Below are 21,469 nucleotides of genomic sequence, written 5' to 3' on the forward strand. Positions count from 1 at the left end.
TGAAAGACTTTGAAATGGACCAAACAGCCCAGCTAGGCGTGGCTCAGCGGTTGAGCATTGACCTAGGATCCAGGACATCGCGGTTCAATTCCCCGTCAGGGCACATGCCCGGGTTGTGGGCTCCATCCCCAGTAAGGGACGTGCAGGAGGCAGCCGATCAATGACTGTCATAATTGATGCTTCTCTCTCTCTCTCTCTCTCTCTCCCTTCCTCTCTCTGAAATCAATAACGATACAAAAACAACAAAAAAGAAATGGACCAAATATATTATTGAGTAACTTCAATGGAAAGCTGGGCATTGTCTAGTGCACCCTCTGGTTTATCTAATTCGATGTGGGTCTGTGTCTTTCATTGTTTTCGAGCTATTTTACAACTGTAATTTGTAGACTACTGATGGTATTGTCTATGATTCTTCCCTTTAGAAATGCAAATAGTTTCCATTAGACATACAGTTGAATTTTGACCTATGGCTATTGACCAATCTTCCATTAGGCGTCCTGACTGCCCATAGTATGTGTTGGATTCTACTTTGAACCAGTTGTAACATGTTCCTGGTTCTTACATTAATGAATGAGTTGAATGATATCTTTGACACGGGTTCATCTTACATCTGCATCTGAGCCATGACTGCACTCTTTAAAATATTATCCTTTGGCAGTGCTTTTCATCTCATCACTTTAGGAAGCAGACAGTGTTAGTTCTTTACAAATATTGGTGATACTAATTTAAATCACTTGATGAAGGTGGTTCTACTAGACCACTGTAGTGGTTCTCTTCCACTGTAAAGATATATATCCTCTTAGGAAAAAATACTTCGAGAAAAAGTGAATATTCCAGTTTGCAATAATTTTTCACCTAGTGGTTTGAGTATCCCCTGAAGATCTTTACCTGTATCAATTATAACATTGGAACAGAAAAATATGAACCCGAGGGGGAGCAGAATATGCTACTCCAAAATGAGCTACTTTGGCACGTGGGTTATTCTGAGCTGAAGGCAATCAAGACCCAGCAGACTCAAGAAAATCCTTTACCTCTCCCATAACTGTCTAAAAGAATTTAGATAGGGGGCCTGACTTGAAAGAGAGCTATTACCAGAGATAACTTTTTAATCTCAAAGACTTAACTGCAGCTCAGGGCAAATATCTGGTTATCAAGCTCCTGCTCTTCTTACGGTTCTGGGAATCAACCCTCCTCTCCTTTGAAGCCCCAGACCCCATCCCATTCCTTAGCTCAGGATGGCACATAAGCCTCAATTGCCTGACCTTTGGGTCTCCTTTTTTTATGGGGCTCTGATATGGACATTAAATTTTTTTTTTCTCCTCCTGCTAATCTGTTTTATGTCAATTTAATTAGTAGGCCAGCCAAACAACCTAGAAGGGTAGAAGAAAATTTTTCTGCCTGGACAAATCCTTTCTTGATGCCCCCAGTTGTACATCTCAGGCCCCCCCCTCCCACCCCCCCCAGCCACTGGAACACTTTCCTCTCTTACTCTTTGGCAGAGCACAGTGGCTAAGCCACGTGCCCTGAGACCGGCTGGCTTGGGCTCAGACCCTGGCTTTTGCACTTACTAGCTTCGTGTCTTGAAAGCCTTTTAACCTCTTTGCGCCTCAGTTTCCTTAAGCAGAAAATGGTGCAATAAAGATACCCCTCTCACAGGGTTGCCTTAGGGTTAAATGAGCTAAGTAAAAGCACCTTTATGTTGCATGGCACATAATTACCTCCTCAACGAATGTTAACTATTATTGAATCATGATTATTTGCATTTGTTTCAACTCCAGCTTTGCCACATCTCGGCTGCTTAACGTTCTGCGCCTCCGCCCTCCGCCGGCGCCGGCTCCGGCGTGCTGAGCGGTGAGTGTCGGGGCGCAGCTGCTGCGAGGCGATCACGCCGGGCCGTGCGCTCGCTGCGCCAGGAGGTAAACTGAGTTCAAGTCGTTTTACTTTCACTCTGCCCAGCTCTGAGACGTCCACACGGAGCGAGTCCAGCAGAGGATTTGAACAGAGGGGCTGGGAGAGCGTTGCCGAGCCGCACTCGCGCCACAGTTACACTTCTGCCTCCTTAAACGTCACGGTCCCACAGCGGCGCCCCATCCCCTCGGCGGGAGCCACGCTCGGGGGGGAGCACCCCGCAGACGGTTGTGAGGGGCGCTGCGGGCCCAGGTCGGGGCCCGGGGCGGGGCAGGGCCGGGCGAACAGCCGCGCGGGACCCCGCGGGCACGCGAGCCCTCCTGCGCCCGCCCTGCCTGTCCGGGCCGGGAAATGGTCACTCGAAGTTGGGGAGCGCCCACGTGGCGACTCGGGGCGCCCGCTGGGAGAAACTGCGGCAGGGGCCGGGGCCGGGGCCGCCCGCGCCCCCGCCCGCACCTGCGACGGCCACAGTGCCACGCCGCTCCTCGCCCCACGCGTGGGACGCTCACGTGACCGGGCCTGGGCGGAGCCGGGAGGGCGGGGATCACCTGAACAAGGGAGTCACGTGAGCGGGGCGGGGCGGGGGCGGTGCCGCCGGCGGTCACGTGACGCGGTTCCGGGGCCGCCGCCGCCGCCGCCGCCGAGCCCAGCCGAGCCGCGCGCCCCTCGGGCTCTCACTCCGCTCCCGCTCCTCTCGCGCTCCTGTCCGCCTCCACCCTGGCGGCGCTCCCATGTCCCGGGCGCGGCCCCCGGCAGCCGCGCGCCGCTAGCCCCGCGCCCGCCGCGCAGCCCGGGCCCTGCGCGATGGGGGCCGCCGCCGGCCGGAGCGCCCACCTGGGGCCCGCGCCCGCCGGCCGCCCGCTGCGCTCCCTGCTCCTGCTGCAGCTGCTGCTGCTCGTCTGGGCCCCGGGCGCCGCGCGGGCCCAGGGCGCCGAGTTCCCCGAGCTGTGCAGGTGGGTGGCCCGCCCGGCGCAGGCTTCGCTCGCGGTGCCCCCGGCGCGCAGCGGGAACGGGTGGGGGGCGGGGGCGCTCGGGGGGAGGGTCTGGGGTCCCCGAGTCGCCTCCAGTCCAGGTTTGGGTCCCCCTCCCCGCCCCCGAGGGAAAGTTGCCCGCGTGATGGTGAAGGAAGAGACACGGAAGGAGGGGTCGTGCGCGCGGGCGGGGCGCGGGGGGCGCGGGGCGCGCGCCGCCCCGGTGCTGGCCCGGGGGCCGCTGCCTGGCCACTTGTGGCTGTCACCAAGTCCGCGGTCGCTTTGTGTGCGACTGCGGGCTGCCGCGACCCGGCCGGGGGGCGCGCCGCGGGCACCCTCGCGCCCCGCGCCTGCCCTCGCGGGGCGCGCCTGCGAAAGTTGGAGGGCGCAGGAGCTACGGCTTCGCTTTGTTCCCACTGCGCGCTGCCTCCAAGTTCCAGCGGCGGGGCGCGCCGAGGCCCCTCCGTGTGCAGAGGCTCGCGCCCAGATGGCCTTGGAGTCGGGACGTTGGTTTCACTTGCTGATTGATTTCCTCCGTGTGGGTTTTCCCTGTTTTCTTTTAAGGAGCATTTCCACAGCAAGTGACTGACCTTTTTTGATGGAAGAATAGGGGGTGGCCATCCTGTCCCGGCTTTCAGCGTTTCTCCCTCCACTTCTCCGAGCCTAACTTCCTGTCTCGTTGCTCACATGATGTCATTGTCTCGTGCGGATTATTGTAGTGGAGCCTTTTGCTCTGGGAACCATGATTGTGTAACCGCTGGTTCCATCGAGGGCTCTCCGTTGTCTGCGATGGCGAGGAGCCCCGGGGCCCGGGGAGTGCCGGTGGCCAGACCTTTCTGACCCGCCTTCTCTGGACTGTTGAGGAGGATGGAAAATCCAGCCTCCCTCCCCGCTTTGGTATAAAGAAAGCAGGATGAAAAGTTCAGTAAGACTAGAGGACAGTCCGCAGTCCCCCTTGGCCCTAGCAAGTTACTTCTTAGAATAAAGTGAAGTCGAGCCCACTTTTGAGCTGAACTCGGAGTTTGTGGGGAAGACTTAGGGGGTTCTTATTCTTTCCACCTACCGGGGATGGTCTTATTGGCACCCCCACCCCCGGTTCAGAACTTGCAGAAATTATTTTCCTAAGGAGAGCGAGGCTGAGCTCACAATAGAAACTCTTTGGCAAGACCCATACTCTTTCTTTCCCCTGGATTTGGGAGCGGGGAGGGCTGCTGGAGGGAGGGTTTGCTGCACATTTGTTCCTAGGCCAGTTAGCTGCCCTGAGATACATAGTTACTCACCTAGTGAGCATAATGCACAGAAAAGGGCTGCAGCTAAGCAAGGTCGGGCTGAGGCGGACATTGAAAGAGGTTTTGAATCATGGCTGCTGTGACCAACCTTATGTCTAAGAAATTAACCCAGCTGAGCTAGCGATGTCCAAGTCTTGCTCTTGTTAGCAAATTGGAATTTATTTCTTAATAGTTAAGGTTAAACTTGGCCTCAAGGGCAGACCCACACTGGGTGGCTAGTGCGGGGGGAAGGGGGGGCTCACGTTTGCTTTAGTTTAGTCACCACAGCGCCTTGAACCTGCATTCATTAACCTCATTTCTAGGTGGAACACGGCCTCTCCGTTTGGGTAGAAGATGGCCTTTGTATCTTTAAATACTTCCTCCTACCTTCATAGGTGGGCATAACCGAGTGCCCGTTACAGTGCCTGCAGGGCGATACGCATGGTTAGTATGATAAACGTGCCCTCTGCAGTCTGAGGGTATCTTTGAAGTGGGTGTATTTACTTTTTCCTGGGACAGCAGATCCCTCAGTCGGTTCAAAGGGCTCAGAGGGCCCTACACTTTTTCCCCTTTGTCTTCTGCTCTGTGGCTTCGCACTGATACTTCTCCAGAGCCACGTGTAAGCTCTCCTTTCAACCCAGTACGTGCCAAGTGAACCTCTTCCTATTTGTTTCTGTTTTAAATGGATACCTTGGCCTAGATGCTTCTTAAGACATTTTTCTGGGGGGGGGGGTGAGAGAGAGAGAAATCCATGTACTTTTTTTTTGAGATAACACTGGATAAAAGTTCCTTGACTCTAGCACACATTTGAAGAGTGAGGATGTGAGCTGATCATTTTTAAAAAATCCAGTATGAAAAGTTCTGTGCAACATCACCAAAGCAGGCTGTGTCGAGCTGCCTTTTCAATGCAGTCCTGGGTGTCCATTTGGCTGAAATGTAAACAGCTCACCCAGGTCTCCACTAGGAGCATGAGAAGTCGACTTCTTTGTTTGTGTAGCTTGTCTATGGAGACACAGGGTTGCACTCCAGTGTTTGTCCATTGGGTATTTTCCATTGAAATGGTCTAATTCATTGTGATTTGGTGCCCAGGGCAGTCCCCAGAAACCCCTCATCCAGGCCACAGGTCTAATTAGATCCCTAATAGTAAATTCTCATCGCCTCTAAAATATGGAGTTGAAGTTCTGGGGACACAGCCTCTCCTCTGGAATCCTAGAGGGACTTTTCATCTGCAGTCCTTTCAGACCAACAGGAGAGGAGTCCGGGCCTGCTTCAGGGGTGCTTGCACTTGGTGGGGCCCTTGGATGGGAGCAAAGCTTGGGGGCGAGCAGTGGCTTTGGCCACTCCGGGGTTGAGGGTGGTGGGCAGGGGTGCAGTTCCTGGCGCAGTCAGTTGTTGGAACTTTCAGCAGCAGCTTGAATTAAACCGTGCGCATGGAGAGAACAGGCCGCTGCTAGCTGTGCACAGAAAAGCAGGGACGCCACAGGCACGTTTCCCAAAGCATGTCTGGCTGTACAGGGCGCTTATTTAGAGCGCTTGCTCTTTGGTGACTCAGTTGTGTTTTCTAGGTGTTGGGGGTTGCTGTACCAGGTGAGTCCTGTGCTGTTGGTGATTCTTGACCACGGTTTCAGCTATTTCTTGGGAGGTGGTGTGCTGGTAGAAAGAACACATTTCCCGAGGCCAGTGTGACGGCTGCGGGACTGGCACGTACAGAGATCTTGAGGCCGAGGGAATGTTGTGCTGCTGGTGAGGAATGTCTGTGAGTGTCAGTGGACCAGTGAGAGAGAGAGAGAGAGAGAGAGGGAGAGAGGGAGAGGGAGGGAGGGAGAGGGAGAGGGAGGGGGAGGGGGAGGGAGAAGAGGGGAGGAAAGGAGAGGGGCAGGGGCCTCGCCAAGCAAAGTTGCCAGAAGTGACCAAAATGCTCTGTGAATCTACTCACTGCTGTGTGATTCACACTTTCTAAAGTGCTGTCTTACACGCATCATAGGTGAGCTTCCACCCTTTATTTAGGTGTTAATGTTCTTAATGAGTGAAGTCTTAACAGTTTGTACTAGTTATAAAATAATGCATTGGGCAGGCTTGACTTAAGTAGTTAAATACTTTAAAATTTATTCAGAACAAGTTTTCCCCCAATTGTTTGGGTATAAATCCTGGAAGTTTTTATTACATCGAGGACGAGAGGATAGCGAAGCCAGCTGGGAGTTGAGGTTGGTTTAGTTGCTGTCTCTAGATTTTTTTTTTCCCCCTGCAAATTTTTTTTTTTTTTTTTCCGAAGGAACAGTGCTTATATGCTTAATTTGGGCCACATGTTAAACTTGGACCACATCCATTTGTGTGTGTACATTTCTTGCAACAATAAGTGTGTAGAAGTCCAAGATTGTTAATTATGGGTACATTAGACCGCGTGCATTATTTCTTAGAACAACTTCCTGACAAATTCCCAGGCAATGAATTCCTGATCGGGCTTCACATCTTTTATCAGTTTCACAGAGGAATTTTTAAAAGAGGGGGTTGAGGAAAAGAATTGGAATCTTCTCATCTTCATTTTGATCTTGGCATATAGAACTGCATTGTGCTGGGCAGAGAGAATTCAGCAGGGTTCCAGAACTGGGACTAGGGGCAGAGAGTAGCTCATTACTTCGCAGGTACTGTTCTGTTCTTTCTTTCCTTTTTTTAAATCCTCTCCCGAGGATATTTTTTCCATTGCTTTTTCAGAGAGTGGAAGGGGGAGAGAGAGAGAGAGATACATTGATGTGAGAGAGACACACATTAATTGGTGGCCTCCTGCACGCACCCCGCCAACCAGGGGCTGGGGATCGAGCCTGCAATGGAAGTATGCGCCCTTGGCTGAAATTGAACCCAGGACCCTTCAGTCTGCCGGTGGATGCTCTAACCACTGAGCCAGACCGGCCAGGACCTTTTCTTCCTTTTTACTGCCCCAGAAATGGAGACTTCTCAGTAATTCTCCTGCTGGTCATGGAGGGTGTGTGAGGAGGCGGGTGAGGCTCAGATTGGGTGTGCTCATGGGTCCTTGTGTTTTCCTCACAGCTGACTCATGACCAGTGAGGGACAGAGGCCTGAATTTATGCTAGGAGTGCCTTCTCACCTTTAATCCTGACGAGGTGACACAGGATTCACTTACTCCCCAAGTGATTCTTTAAGCAGAAGGGAAAACTGGGAGGGGCTAGAGCTGGAATGGAGACACCTCAAATGGAATGTGACACTGGGATCCCCAAAGATTGTCTTGGCCTTGGCCTTGGCCTTGGCCCTTCTGCCCAGGGAGGCAGCAGCCACACTCTCCTTTCCTTATTTTTGTTAATTTTAAATAATGTGTCATCTTAGTTTTGATTTTTTGATCCAAGAGTAGCCTAGATGTTACTACTTTTTGACTTTTATGAATAAAGGTGGTGTGAATATTTGTGTGTAAGATTTTGTGTGGACACGTGCATTCTTTTTTTGGGGGTGGGGATGGGAGAAGATACTTGAATGGCGAGTGTTTAACTTTATGGGAGCTGTGAAGCTGTATTCAGAAGTGGTTGCCCATTCTGCATTCCCACCAGCAATCTGTTCCATTTGTCCCACATCTTCTGCCAACACTTGATGTTATCAGTCTTTTTAATTTTAGCCATTCTTGTGGGTTTGCACTTGTATCTCTGTGGTTTTAATTTCATATCCCTGCTGATTCATGATGTTGAGTATTTTTTCTTGTATTTATTGTGATGCCTAATGATGTTCAACATCTTTCATGAGCTATTGACTGTTTGGATGTCTTTTGTAGTGTCTGTTAAAAACAGTCTTTTGCCACTTGCCCCTTAAAATTTTTGGGGGGGTCATCTTATTGAGTTTTAAGAAGTCTTTATGTATTCTGGGTACAAGTCCTTTCTTAGGTATGTGTAATGTGTATAATGAGTATTTTTTCCCCAGTCTTTGGCTTGCTTCTTTTCATTTACTTAATATATTCTTTGGAAAACAGATATTTTAAAAAATTTCCATGAATTCCAGTTGATGTTTTTTTTTAAATTTTTTTAATTGTTTGTGCTTTTTTTTTTTTAAAAGTCTTTATTGATTTCAGAGATAGGAAGGGGGAGAGAGAGAGAGAGAAACATCAATGATGAGAGAGAGTCATTGATCGGCTGCCTCCTGCACGCCCCCCACCGGGGATCGAGCCTGCAACCCAGGCTTGTGCCCTGACTGGGAATCGAACTGCGATCTCCTGGATCCTAGGTTGATGCTCAGTTGCTGAGCCGCACCCGGCCTGGCAGTTTGTGCTTTTCGTAGCCTAAGAAATCCTTGCTTACCCCAAGGTTTCACAGCCTCAGCACCCTTGACGTTGGGACTGGATAACTCTTTGTGGTGGAGGCTGTCTTGTACACTGTGGGATGTTAAGCAGCATCCCTGGCCCCTGCCCGCTAGATGCCAGGAATACCACTCCCCAACCCCATTTGTAACAAACAAAAATGTCTTCACACGTTTCAGATGACTTTTGGGGTGGGGCACAAAATTACCTCCAGTTGAGAACCATTGGACTACTCTAAGGTCAAATAGATTTTCTCCTATCATTGTTTCTAGGAATTTTATAATTTTAGATCTATGTTTAGCCCTAAGAACAGTTTTTGAGTTAATTTTTAAAAAATATGTTTTTATTGATTTTTTTTTTTTTAATTTTAGATAGAGAGAAAGGGAGAGGTGGGGTGGGGGAGAGAGGAAAATCAATCTTTGCTGCCTTCTGTATGCATCCCCAACCAGGGATCGAGCCCACAACCTGGGCATGTGCCCTGACCAGGAATGGAACCGGTGACCTTTTGGTGGATGGGACTAAGCTCCACCAACTGAGCCACACCGGCCAGGGCTGAGTTATTTTTATGTATGATATGAGGAAAGGGTGAAAGTTTTTTTTAAATTAATACATCTATTTCTATTTACTAATATTTTATGTAGGATGCTTGCAGCTGTTTTTAAGTGCGATTGGGCTGTGATTTTCTTTGCTGTTCTTGGCTGACTTTAGTACCAAGCATATGTTTGCTCTGTGGAAAGAGCTAGGTAGATTTTAATATCTTCTATACCGTGGAACAGTTTTTGTGTAGGACCGACATTTTCTCTTCCTTACATTTTGTTAGAACTCACCAGTAAAACTGTCTGGCGCCTTCTTGGAGTTAGGATGCAGTGGGGGAGGAGTCTGCATTATAGTTTCAGTTTTATCTGTTTTATCTGTTCAGATGTTCTACTTTTTCTTGAGCCAATTTTGATAGCCTGTGTTTTCCTAGAGAATTTGTAATTTTAATTTTGTATTTATATATAAATATGTAGCATGCTACTTCTGTACTTTTGAAAATACTGTTTATATCTGGAGGTAAGTTTTAAAAATTCCTGATCTTTATTTATACATTTCCCCTCCTTAATCACATTTACTAAAGGTTTATTTACCTTTTTTAACCTTTTCAAAAGAAGTAGCATTTTTGGTTCACCATCTCTATCACAGCTTATTGTTGATTTTATTAATTTCTGTTTCTCTGTGACTAACTTCTATCTCAAGTTTCTTTTCCTAGTTTGAGATGCATTTAAAGCTATAGGTTTCTTTGTCCTGAGGACCATACTACTCATAGGATCTGGTACGTAGTTTTTAATTCTTCAATTCTAAATATTTCCTTCATGGACCCAAAAGTTCTAACTATTTCAACTTCCTGAGCTCATGAATTTTTTAGACTGTTTACCCCCAGGTGAATGGATTTTTCCCCTCATTGTGGCCGGTAAACGTGGTAGAATTTATTGACATTTCCCTTGTGGCCTAGCACCTAGTCAAGCTGAGAGTGTTCTGTGTGTTTGGAAAAAATGTTCTCTCTTTGAGTCAGGGTTTCATTAATGTGCTGCTCAGCCTTGCCTTATCCTAGCTTATGCTCTGTCCGGCTCCACTGGCCTTTTACTCTTTGTATCTGGCTACCGCTTTGGACAGGGCTCCATAGAATGTCTGGTGTCCTGTCTCCCAGCTTAGCAGTTCTCCTGCTCATAAGCTCTTCAACCTTTGTGTGTGTGCGTGTGTGTGTGCGCGCGTGTGTGTGCGTGTGTGTGTGTGTATTTCAACAAGGCCTCCAATCGATGTATATTAACCGCTGCCTGCGCTTTCTTCAGGGAGGCCCCTCGGAAGAGGCTGCAAGGTTCTGCTCTGGTTGCTCTGTTTGTTCTCGCTCCTTGGGCCCGGTTTCCCGTTGGTGTTTGCAATATTGTTTTTGTGGTGCTGGCGCTCTGTGGCCGCTGGTGATTCCTGAGGGTGCTGTTTGCGGTACGGTTCCTTCTGGACATGCGTTGCCTCTGTGCTGCAGCTGTGTGGAGTCAGATGGAAGCAGTTGTTGGAGCTTGGCTAGAAATTGTTTTGGGGGAGGCTGGGGGATGGGCAGGGCGTTCCTCTGGCTGCTGTGCCTGTGTCAGGCCTTCGAGTCTTAGGTGCTTTTCCGCCCTCCCCATAATGACCCCCAGCCTGTTCCTGCCAGGAGACAGCTGCTCAGCCCCCGTTGATGGCAGTTGGCAGGGTGCAGTGTGTTCTGCCTGCAGCTGGAGCGGGAGAGCTGGATTATTGAGTTGGCTGTGGCAGACCCCTTCTTTTCTCTGGATCTCAGTTCCCTCCTCCAGCGCCATGGGCCTCAAGTTGGGAAGTTGCTGTCCTGGTTTTAAATCCATACTCTTCCCTTCTTCCACCAGTTGTAGGGCTTCAGGAAAGTTAGTGATCCTCTGAGGTCTTAGTTGCCTTGTGCCCATAGCGGTTTTAGGGTTGGTAGGAGAATTAGAAGGCTTGTAGGTGGCTGGCCCACCTTCAGGGTTCAGGAGTGGTGGGGGTGGAAGTGACTGCTTTTTCTCTGTAAGTTGGGGCTGCTGTGTTAGATCAGAGATATTTTTAGCCTGTTACTCTGTACCCCGGGTTCCCATTAGTGCCTCAACCAGAGAGCATTTCTTATGTATCTGTTTTATGCATTGGCTCTCCACGAAAGAATCTTTTGGAGAAAGCAACGTTTCCATCGTTGAAAAAAGGTTTAAAACCGCTGGACTGTGATTCTCGGGGTCCATTTTGCATCCAGAGTTCTGTGGTTTCGAGGTATGCACCCTGCAGGATTCCTTCAGTGCGAGTAGCAGAAGGCCCCACTCAAATTCCCTCAAACAAGGAGGGGCTTGAGGATCGGAGGTGTGGGATTTGGGCGGGTGCCAGGTGCCATATGTCGGGCGGCCCGGGGCCCCTTCCTGCAGTTTTCTTGGCTTCGCCCTCCCTTCCTGTTGTGGCTGCTGCGCTTCAGTGGGAGTCGAGAAGTCCCTGCCGACTTCTGCGTGGGCGGCAGTGGTCAGAGGGGCTCCCGCCCGGCAGACCCCACCAGGTGGGGACAGGGAGAGAGCGCAGGCCGGTGGGAAGGTTTGAAAGCGCTTTGCGAAACCTCTGTGTCGTACAAGAAACAGCTGCCGCAGGCTCGGGTGTCGAGGTGCCCAGAGCCATGCGTCATGCGCCTATTTTTGTGCCTGCGTTAGGCAGTGCTGAGCACGCTGGGGGAAATCCCAGGCCCTCTAGTTCCTGTGACACTGCCCTTCTGCTCGGCTGGAGACCTTTGGTGGGATTTTCCTTTTCCTTTCTGTGCTTTTAGATTCCCCTGGGGCAGTGTCCTTCAGAGAACTGGAGGAGCGCAGCTTCCCCAGGCCGGGGGGCAATTCCTACGCGCAGTTCTGACCAGGCCCGGAGAGCTGGAGCGAAGAGAGGCTGTGAGACTCGGTCTCAGTTTCCGTCCGGCACACGGAGGGACCAGAGGCAGGTCCAGGAACGTGGCAGCAGTGGAGAGTGGCTTTTGAAGTCCCTGGGAGGAAAGTTGAGAGCCGCCTTTCACCGGAGTCTCGGAGGCTGTCACCCTGCACGTGCTCCCCCCTCGCGTGTGCGGCTTGCACGCGGAGAGCTCGCCAGGAGCCCGGTGCCCACCGGACTTGATTGTGTGTAATGTTAATTTGTTGCCCTCGGTAGGCTCTCTCCGCTCTAAAACCAGTTACACACCCTGAAACACGGTTTTGTACTGAAAAACAACAGAAACTCCCCAGCAGTCCCTGCTCCGCGCCCCTGGCTTGTAAATAGAAACCCAAACCACCGGCGTGGAAGCGCTGAAGAACTGGGTTCCTAGAAGTGACAAGGGCAAGTCTCACTGAGTCACCCTCCGGGGCCCTGCCCCCTGCATCTGCTGTAGAAGTGTTACCACAGAGTGCGAAACCAGCCGGCTCCCCCTCCTGTCTTCTTAGAGTTGGCCCCTTAGAGGAGGCGGAGGAGTTAATGGCCTTGGGTGGCATTCAGAGGTGGTGGGGACGGGGCTGCTCTGTTTGGGGTGCACCGTCCTGACCTTTCTGTAAGATGATGTTTCAGCAGAGACCAGGAAGGACATGAGAGTGAACCATGCATCTAATTGGGGGGTCCTCTGGAGGGAGCATCGCCGACATGCTTGGGAAACGGCAAAGGGGCTGTCGCGCTGGAGCAGTGTGTGACCGAGAGAAAAGGAAGAGGCCAGGGAGCAGGCCGAGCGCGAGGGGCTGGGTCCCGAGGGCCGTGGCAAGGACTGGCTTGTATGTGGGGGAGGAAGGAGTCTGGGAGATTTTGAGCAGAAGAGTGACACAGGGTAGGCGTGGCCAAGGGGGAGGCTGGGAGTTTTGACAGACCAGGTAAGAAGTCGTAGGCTGGCCCAGGGTTGTAGCATTTTCCACCCAGTGCTGTGGTGGAAAGTGGTCAGGTTCTGGATGTTTTGAAGGTGAAGATGACATGGTTTGCCGATGGTTGGTTATGGGGTGTGAGGAGAGAAAGAAGAAGATTGCGTGGTGCAGTGGAAAGAATGGAGTTGCCATTTCCAGAGATGGGGAGGCCTGCGGGAAAGGCACCTTAGGGGAGGAGAAGGCGTTTCGCTCGGCCCTGCTGGCGTTGAGAAGCCTACTAGACACCCGAGTGGGGAGGCTGGGTGGCCAGTGACACTGTGCCTCTGGGTTTAGGGCAGTGCTGTGGGCTGGGGATATCCATTTGGGAGCTGCTATTGTGCAACTGGGAAACCCCTGGGTGGGATTGCTGAGGAAGTGACAGAGCTGTACCCCGTGACAGAGGTGTACCCCACAACGGGGAACCAGCAGAGGAGGCCGACGAGGAGCTGCCGGGGAGATGTGAGTGCAGGGCCTATGGTTAGTTGCTCAATGGATATTCCTTCTGTTCTTAAAATCTCCTAAGGATTAGGTGAGATAACCCTGTTCTTCTTAAAAGAACACGTACAGAGGATGCCTGACCGGGCACCACAGGAGTGTGTGTGTGTGTGTGTGTGTGTGTTTCCTTGTTGCTGAGCCCCATCTGCCAGTCCGACCCTTGACCCCAGCATCTGCAAAGCAGTGACGTTTCCTGTGTCACCTTGTTGGCCCAGTGAAGAGCTAGCACCTTTGGATGGCCATGCTAGCATCATGAACTAACCAGCTGAGCTGACTGGTCGGGCTCTGAAGGAAGGACACTGTGTCTGGGAGGGGTTTCTGGGACATTGGTGACACCGGTTCGGGGACTGAGCTTAAGGTTGGAATTCTCTGCCATGGGCTGGGTTGACTTTCAAGGCAGTTGGATTCAGACATCCGTGTAATTAGGAAGGAGGTTTAGCCTATAATCCAACCTTCCTTATGCATATGGGGCACAGAGCATGAGAACATCCAGGTAATTACTCTGATTTTTAGAAAGTCCTCCCAGAGCAGGGTTTAGGGTTGACGCTCTGGCTTGTATCCTGGTCCCTTAGAGTGGAACTGAGGCGAAACGCAGGAGCTGTTGTCACAGAGGGAGGCCAGGCCAGGCCTTTTGGTAGCTCTGTGCTGTGGAGGGTCACTTTCCGATGGATTCAGGACTCCGTGTGTGTGTGTGTGTGTGTGTGTGTATGTGTAGCTGTCCTGTCTGAGTGATCCCAGGAGGCTGCTGGTATGTGTGTATGTCTGTCCTGAGCGCCCCCCAAGGCTGCTAGTGTGTGTGTGTGTGTGTGTGTGTGTGTGTCCTGACTCCCCCCCAGAGGCTGGTAGTGTGTGTGTCTTGAGCCCCCCGAGATGGTTGATGTGTGTGTGTATATGTCCTGAGCCTTCCTTCCCCCCATCTCTCCCTTGAGCTCCATCAACTTGGAGCAGATGGCTCAAGACAAGGTCCTCTCCCTTCCGCTCCCCTCCAGTTCCTTGCCAGTGTCATGTGACATTCCTTTAGGAGGCCCCAAACCAACTTAAACATTTTTTGTAAGCTTAATTTTTAGCAGCCTGAATCCTGTTTATCCAGATGAAAGCCTTCGATCATAGTCTCTCGAAAGCTCTACGTTCCCAGTCTCGATTTTCCTGGCAGCGACCTTTTGGGGTGGCTCAGTTTTGTAGACCAGGAAGCTGGGGCTCGGAGAAGTGAAGTATGACTCACACAGCTGGTCAGGGCGCGGCAGGAGTCAGGGCTGGGTCTGTGGGCTCTTCCCACTGTTGCCATGCCCCTTTCTGAGTGACACCCACCTCCGTTTCACATGACCCGTCAGTCACTCGTGATGCTGGTTTTAAAAGCTTTGCTGGGCCCCCGTTGCCCCCCCGCGCCCGATGCTCTGGTGTGGACCTAGTGCCTTGCTTCAGCCGGATCCCTCTCCAGCCAGCTGGCTTCCTGCTCCCAGACCCTGTGGAACCACCAGGGAAAGACCAAGACTGCCTGGCACTTCTTGCCTTTTCTTTCCTTTTCTTCTTTGCAGGCCCCATATCTTTTCCACAGCTTTGTGGGTTTGTTAGAATAGGAAGTGAAGTACTTCCTGTATAAGCTTTGGCCATGCTGTGTCAAACGCAGTGTCCCCTGGCCTTCAGATCGCCGTGCAGATTATCACGCCAAATCAGATTTTTTTTTCTTTCAGTGTCAGCAGCAGAAAGTTGGTGACAAGCCCTGGCCACTGTGGCTCAGTGGTTAGAGGGTCAGGCCAAGGGCCGAAGGGCCGAGGGTTCGATTCCCAGTCAAGGGCACGTCCCTGGGCTGCAGGTTCGATCCCTGCGCCCGTCTGGGTGCATGTGGGAGGCAACCAGTCGATGTGTCCTTTTTACATCCATGTTTCTTCCTCCCTCTGCCCCTCCCTACCTTTGTCCCGTTCTAAAAATCAGTGGAAAAAATATCCTTGGGTGAGGGTTAACAAAAAAGGGAAAATTGACAGAAGTGACATTCGTGGAAAATGTCCATTTTGGTTGACCCTGCCTCCTTTCATGCTTTTTGCCTGCCCCCCCCCCCCTTTATTCTTCCCCTTCTTAGTTTTAAGAGACTGTTGCAGATTTTTGAAGGGTACGGGGCTGGATGTAGGAGCTAAGAAACTCTCTGATCATGATAAGGGCCAGTCATGAGCCAAACAATTTCCTCAATGTTCTGTCAGAGGACTTGGATGCAGGCCAAAGTAGGAAAATCTTTTTTTTCTCTTTTCTTTATTGATTTTTAGAGAGAGGAAGGGAGAAAGATTGAGAGGGAGAGGGAGAGAGAGAGAAAGAGAGAGGAGAGAGGGAAAGAAACATCACTTTGTGGTCCCACGTATTTATGTATTCATTGGTTGCTGCTTGTATGTGTCCTGACCGGGGATTGAACCCGCAACCTTGGCGTACTGGGACGACGCTCTAACCAACTGAGCTACCTGGGCAGGCAGGAAAATCTCTTTTGATGTTCAGATTGGAAAGACTTTGCATTCCCTTTGTTCTCCAAATTTTAGATTTGCCGCTCACTCTGGATTTGGAAAAACAGTCCTCTAGCCAGTGGCCATGTTTTGTGAATTTAGCTCGTATATCACCAACTTTTTTTTTTTTTTTTAAGGAAACCAAATTATAGATTTACACATGCTTGTTCACTTTATTACTGACTCCTCTATCCTGCTTTATATATGGATAATTGTAGGCCAGTAATAAAATGTCTAATAGCTACGTGACCATTTCTGTAACCCCAGGACTCAGAACCAGGGAACTAGGACATATTTCAAAAGTGTCTGGCTGTGCGGCCACACGTGAGGCAAGGGCAGAATAAGGGCTCATGTTGCAGGGAAGGAACTCAGTTTTCCAAGGTTTTTTTTTTTTCCTGAGGGTTGGGCATACTATACATTTTATAACTGAATTTTATATACTTTATTTTAGATGTTAGCTGATTTTAAAATGAAAGAACCCCAAATTATATTTTACAAGGTATTGTAGTTTTGCAGTGCTCAGCGATGACATATGTGGAAACTTGAGAGGCGTTGCCGTAAGACACTGATGTCAAATGCTTTAAAAATATTGTCCAGTTGAACTTCGGCCTCTGGCTTTCTCTTTTGCATTTTCCCTTTCTTTTGAACAGATGTGCGCGGAGGTGCGCCCAGCGGAGACGGCCCGCGGGCTCGGGCCCGCGCCCTGCGCTCGGGCCGCGTGCTGGCTGCTGTCTGCCGCGCGGCCCGCGGCTGGGTTGGTCTTGACGGGATGGTTCTCGGTGGCGTTGGCGGGAGCAGCACTGGGAAAACCGAAACGCCTTCCTGCCTCTGGGTTGGTTGACAGTGTATTACTTGTGTGCTTCCTTCTAATTGGTAATCTGCCAACACCTTTCAGGATATTATGAAATTTAAACCAAATGAGGTTAAAATGGAACCTCTGTGCCACTTAACAAACGCGGCCTGAGCGCGGCCGTCCGCGATGGTTCTGGCAGAGGCCGTGGGATTACAGTCAGGGCCAGACAGTCCTCAGCTTTCTGCAAGGGAGGCACTCGGCCTGTGTGCTCGGCGTGTAGGGGGAAATTAATTGTCCATGTCCAGGGCATATTTCAGCCACACAGGTCCCTTTAACATCAGAGAGCTCTAAAAGTGATTTACCTTGGGCAGGACTTCAGCCCCCTCCCCCGGTCCCTGCTGAATGTGATGGTTTGATTGCGGCTGTTTTTCGAGTGACTGATGACACTCGCTCTCGGATTCTTTGTTGGGGTTTGTGAGGGGAGCCCTCTGCACTAAGGAGTCATGTTAAAGGAGAGCGGATCTGAGATGGGAACAGCGTAGATGTTTTCCTTAGCAGATCCTCAGCTAGCTTGGGCACAAAGAGGTTAGTTAGCTCAGGCAGTGGGAAGGGACTTGATAGCCTTTCCATGAAACCAGTCGGGCGAGGAAATGGAGGCTGCAGAAGGTGCTGCCTCTGGGGTTTGGTCATTTGAACTCTACAAAAGAGAAAGCAGACCTGGGTGGGGGTGTAAAGAGCAGAAGTTTAAAACCTGGGGGAGAACTTGAGCTAGGACAAATACATTACCTTGTGCCTGATCAGTGGCACATGGTACAGCCCGGATCTTCCCCAGGCTCTCAGCTCTTCCTCAGGGGCCATCCCTAGATGGGCTAACCGGCTCCGGAAGTCTTTATGCAACCCCGAATCTGTCATTTTAGTGGCATTAATACATGTCACAAGATTGACACTAACGTTTTGTATGAACGTTTTGCCAAGTTTGGTGTTGTAATTGAAACTAAATGTTTTCTGAAAAGTTAAAGAAACTTTTAAGCATTGAAAGCGAGTGAGGCAGTTTCCTGCCGTGGTTAAGCATTTGCCCCTAGGGCTCAGCTCAGCCGGACCTGAGCTAGCTCCTGGCCTTGTCATTTCCCAACTGTGTGTTGTTGGGCAAGGGGCTCGCTGCATCTTCCTGAGCTTGGACTCTCACTCCAAAGCTGGAACTCGGGAGTGGTGAATCCTGGCAGCAAGTGCCTGGGGGCTTTGTTCTGAAGGTGTTCACACCTGCAGATGTGCGCTGATGCCTTTGAGGTCCACTGGCCAGGTTTCCTTCCTCCACTATCTCTCACTATTGATTTTGTGCCTGTCGGTCATTGTCCTGGGAAGGAGCAGCAGTGCAGTGGTGTCTCTAAGAAAATTTGGCTTTGAGTGGTGGGAGAGGCCAGCGGGGTGGGTGTTCTAGCTGTGGATTCACAGGGGAGCCCACTTGGTCCAGAAGACTTATCGGGTGTGTGTGTATATCTGTCATTGTCAAGTTTGCTTTGAAATGGATTTGGATTTTCTGAGATAGCGGGAGGGGACATCGGCTCACTACATTTCACACTCTGGAAAATGAGGTGTAGAATGACAAGGATTTTGCTGGCTTTTGCTAATTTTCAAAGCCAAGGTTCTTGCACAGATCATTTTGTGTCCAGATGAGCATTTCTGACTGGGGATGGGCTGCCTCCTTTGAGGATATTAACTGCCTTTCGCAAGGCTGGGCCCGTGGACAGGGCTTCTGGTGATGTTTCCCATTGACCATCTGCTTCCTCCAGCCTTTGTGGTCCTCGCTGCCCCACCTCCCTCTGTCCCCTCGGGTCCCTCGGATGAGATGGAGGACAGGCCTGGAGCCCTAGTGACTTTTAGAAGACTTCACCCTGACGTGGGTGTTAGAGTTTCCAGAAAATGCCCCGTGAGCTTCCATACCTACCCGGCTGTAGGAGCTGCACATAGAGCAGATAGATTTAAAACATGCGTGTGTGCGTGTGTGTGTGTGTTTGAGTAAAGATTACATTTCCACACAGCTTGCAAATATTTTCTTCCAGAGGTTTGCTTCTTGCCAAAAATTTAAATTTTAATGTTACAGCTTAGTTTTCATTTTGATCTAATACGTTGGTCTCGTTTTTTGCTGTCTGCTTTTTTCTCATTGTGTTTTTTTGACTTGTATAAGCCCCACTTAGTGTAGGATAGAGATTTTCTGTGCATCGCAGCTGAGTGGTCTCATCTGGCTGTTACGAGTCTTACTGTTGGGTTTGCCTGATTTTGGCTGTACACATTCACTTCAGATAGAGAATTTTCTAGCGGACAAGCTTTTGGACAAAAGTTTATTATTCCTTCAAGATACCATTAAATTTTATTTAGTCTGTAATACTTCTGTTGTTTCTGAAACCATTTTTCTGGTTCTATAATGTGATCACGGTTGCCATTAAAGGTTAGCATACGTTTCGAGAACGACTCCAGCCTGGGACGCTCTGGCAGTGTGGCCTTCAATCTGGCAAGGCATGTAGGATCATCTAGTTTCAAGCACGTAATTTTCTTCAACAGTGCTATCAGATATTTATGCGACTTCCAAGTTTATTATGAAATAGTCTTTAAAAAATATTTATTACCAGCAGAAGCAGATCTAGATGATAATTTAATCTAGCCAGTGTGCATACCAGAATACACAATGGTTTTTGGAAAATGTTTCGTGAGTTTTCAGATAAATTATTTCAACTAAAGGATTATCCCTGCGTTCCTAATGATACAAGGCGCTAGGCATGTTTTTTGTTTTAAAGCAGACATAAGTCCCCTGGACTCCGGATGTTTCAAGCATTGATGGTCTGCAGATGCTGTGGTAGGGTAGGTCAGAAACGTGCCGGGGCCCTCCCTTTCTTTGTAAGCGACGTGACCGAGGACTTCACCCATGTGCTGCAGGGTGGGGGTGTGAGTGTCGTTGAAGGCGCCAGCTTGGAGGGGGCCACCCTGTGCTGAGTGGTTAAGTCAACCCCCTGAAAAAAAGCCAGTGCTCAAGTACTTACATAGGACCCTCCCTTCCTACTCCCATAACCACTTATCATTTTGATAAATCTCGACAAAGCAAATATGAAGTGCATGCAGAGGAAAGAAATGTCATGGAATGGAGCGGTGCTTTTTCTTTCTAGGGACCCTGATTTCCAGGGAAGCAGGACAATGGCCCCCATTTTCCCCCTTTTCACCTCTTTTCTGCCCCCCAAACACACACTTCTTACATCCACCTTATTTAAATATCTCTACAAAAACAGCAGTGGGTTTCTGTTTTTTAAAAAAAGCATAGCATTTTAGGTACCGTGTGGATTTCTTTAGAGGTGATTCCTACCGGTCAGCTTATTCTAAAATGATACCTTTACACACCCCTCTCGTATACTTAAGATTGTGAAACAGCTTCATGAGGCCTCTTTGAAGGCATACATTTGACGTCTAGTATCTTGGAGGGATTTAGTCATGGCTTCAAGAGGTTAGCAGTTTAATAGACAAGTTTTACTAACACTCTGCAAATAAAAACACTAACTTAAACATTTAAGGAAGATCCATAGGGTCTTTTCTTTGAGGGGCCTTCCTCTGCTTCAAGTACAAAATCAAAACTGCTTCCTTTAGACTGCAAGGCCCGGACGTGGCCAGGCGGCCCGTCTCCTTGACCTCACCTTCTGCTGCTCCAGCCGTGAGGCCCTCCTTTCTTTTCCAACAACCCGCCGAGTTCATTTCTGCCTCGGCACCCTGCAGTGTCCGGTCCCTCGGCTGGGATATTCCTCCACCGTATCTCCCCTCGGGTTGCTCCCTTTTGTTACTCAGGCCTCAGGGCAAATACCCTGTGTGAAGACTCCCCAGTCCAAAGTAGCTGCTGGACCGTCTCTGTCAAGTGCGGCTACTTTGTTTTTGTCCCAGCAGCACATACTAGTCGGTGGAATTATCCTGTGTATTTGTGTTCTGTTTATTTTCCGTTTTCAACTGGAATATCTACCAGGAGGGCAACAATTGTTTTTGGGGTCTGTTTTGGTCATTGCTGTACTCAGTGCCTCTGCAGTAAGTACTTAAGAATGTTTGTGAAGCAAATAAAAAAGTGAGTGAAGGTCAAAGGAAACAGGCCTTTGCTGAGGACCGTCTCCTGCCTGGTAGCACCTGGGCTCCTTTCTCCTGCCGTCGGACCCCCTGGACTTTCGGAGGCAGCTCTGAGGTGCGTCTGGCGCGGAGGGGCGCTCAGTGGCGCCTGCTCTCGAGCCGCCGTCGCCCCAAGGCGGGCCCTTGACAAGCACACCAGCCTGTTTTTCAGGGTTCTAGCAGTGCCGGGCTGTCTGAACTTCTGGGGGACAGTCTGTCATCTGCCTGAATGCTTATGTGTGCTTGTGTCCCTTAGCGTCTTGACAGGTGGGTATGACGGGTCCCCATGCCTATGTGCGGGAGAATGCTGGGCTCCTTGCTGCCACCAGCCCCATTGTGGGGTTCCTCCGTTGCTGGCTGAGCCGGCTACTGGGGGGACTTCTAGGCCGGAGGGCGTGTTGCCCGGTGCCCAGTGCCTGTCTCGGTGCTGGGGGAAGGGCCGCTCTGCTCCTCCTCGGGGGGCGCCGTCCATCACCCAGGTGCGCTGCGTGGGCGCGAGCGGTGACCTCCAGGCCCACCCCCGGCCCCCGCAACTCCGGGGTAGGCCGAGCGAAGCACTTCTGAGTTATTTATCTATCTCCCTTTCACCAGTTCTGTTAACACAGCGTCTGCATTTCGCAGGAAACTCCTCAGCCACATTCCTCATTTTCTGTCTCTTACCCTGGCTGAGGAAATGAACCCCAGTTTGCAAAACGGACAGAACATTCTCCCCGTCTGACTGGA

At 50.5% G+C, this 21,469-nt stretch overlaps 1 protein-coding gene across 1 annotated transcript in view; it reads left to right on the plus strand.

The window, feature by feature from the left end:
• The first annotated feature begins 2,712 nt into the window (after positions 1–2,712).
• The window catches only part of IGF2R (insulin like growth factor 2 receptor), a 96,082-nt gene continuing 77,325 nt past the window's right edge, over positions 2,713–21,469 (plus strand). Inside the window, exon 1 of the mRNA XM_087817729.1 lies at positions 2,713–2,861. Within this exon, the coding sequence (XP_087673855.1) occupies positions 2,713–2,861 (149 nt within the window). The remainder of the gene's footprint in view (positions 2,862–21,469) is intronic.

The sequence above is a fragment of the Miniopterus natalensis genome, chromosome 5 (assembly GCF_054644295.1).
Source record: "Miniopterus natalensis isolate mMinNat1 chromosome 5, mMinNat1.hap1, whole genome shotgun sequence".
NCBI lineage: Eukaryota > Metazoa > Chordata > Mammalia > Chiroptera > Miniopteridae > Miniopterus > Miniopterus natalensis.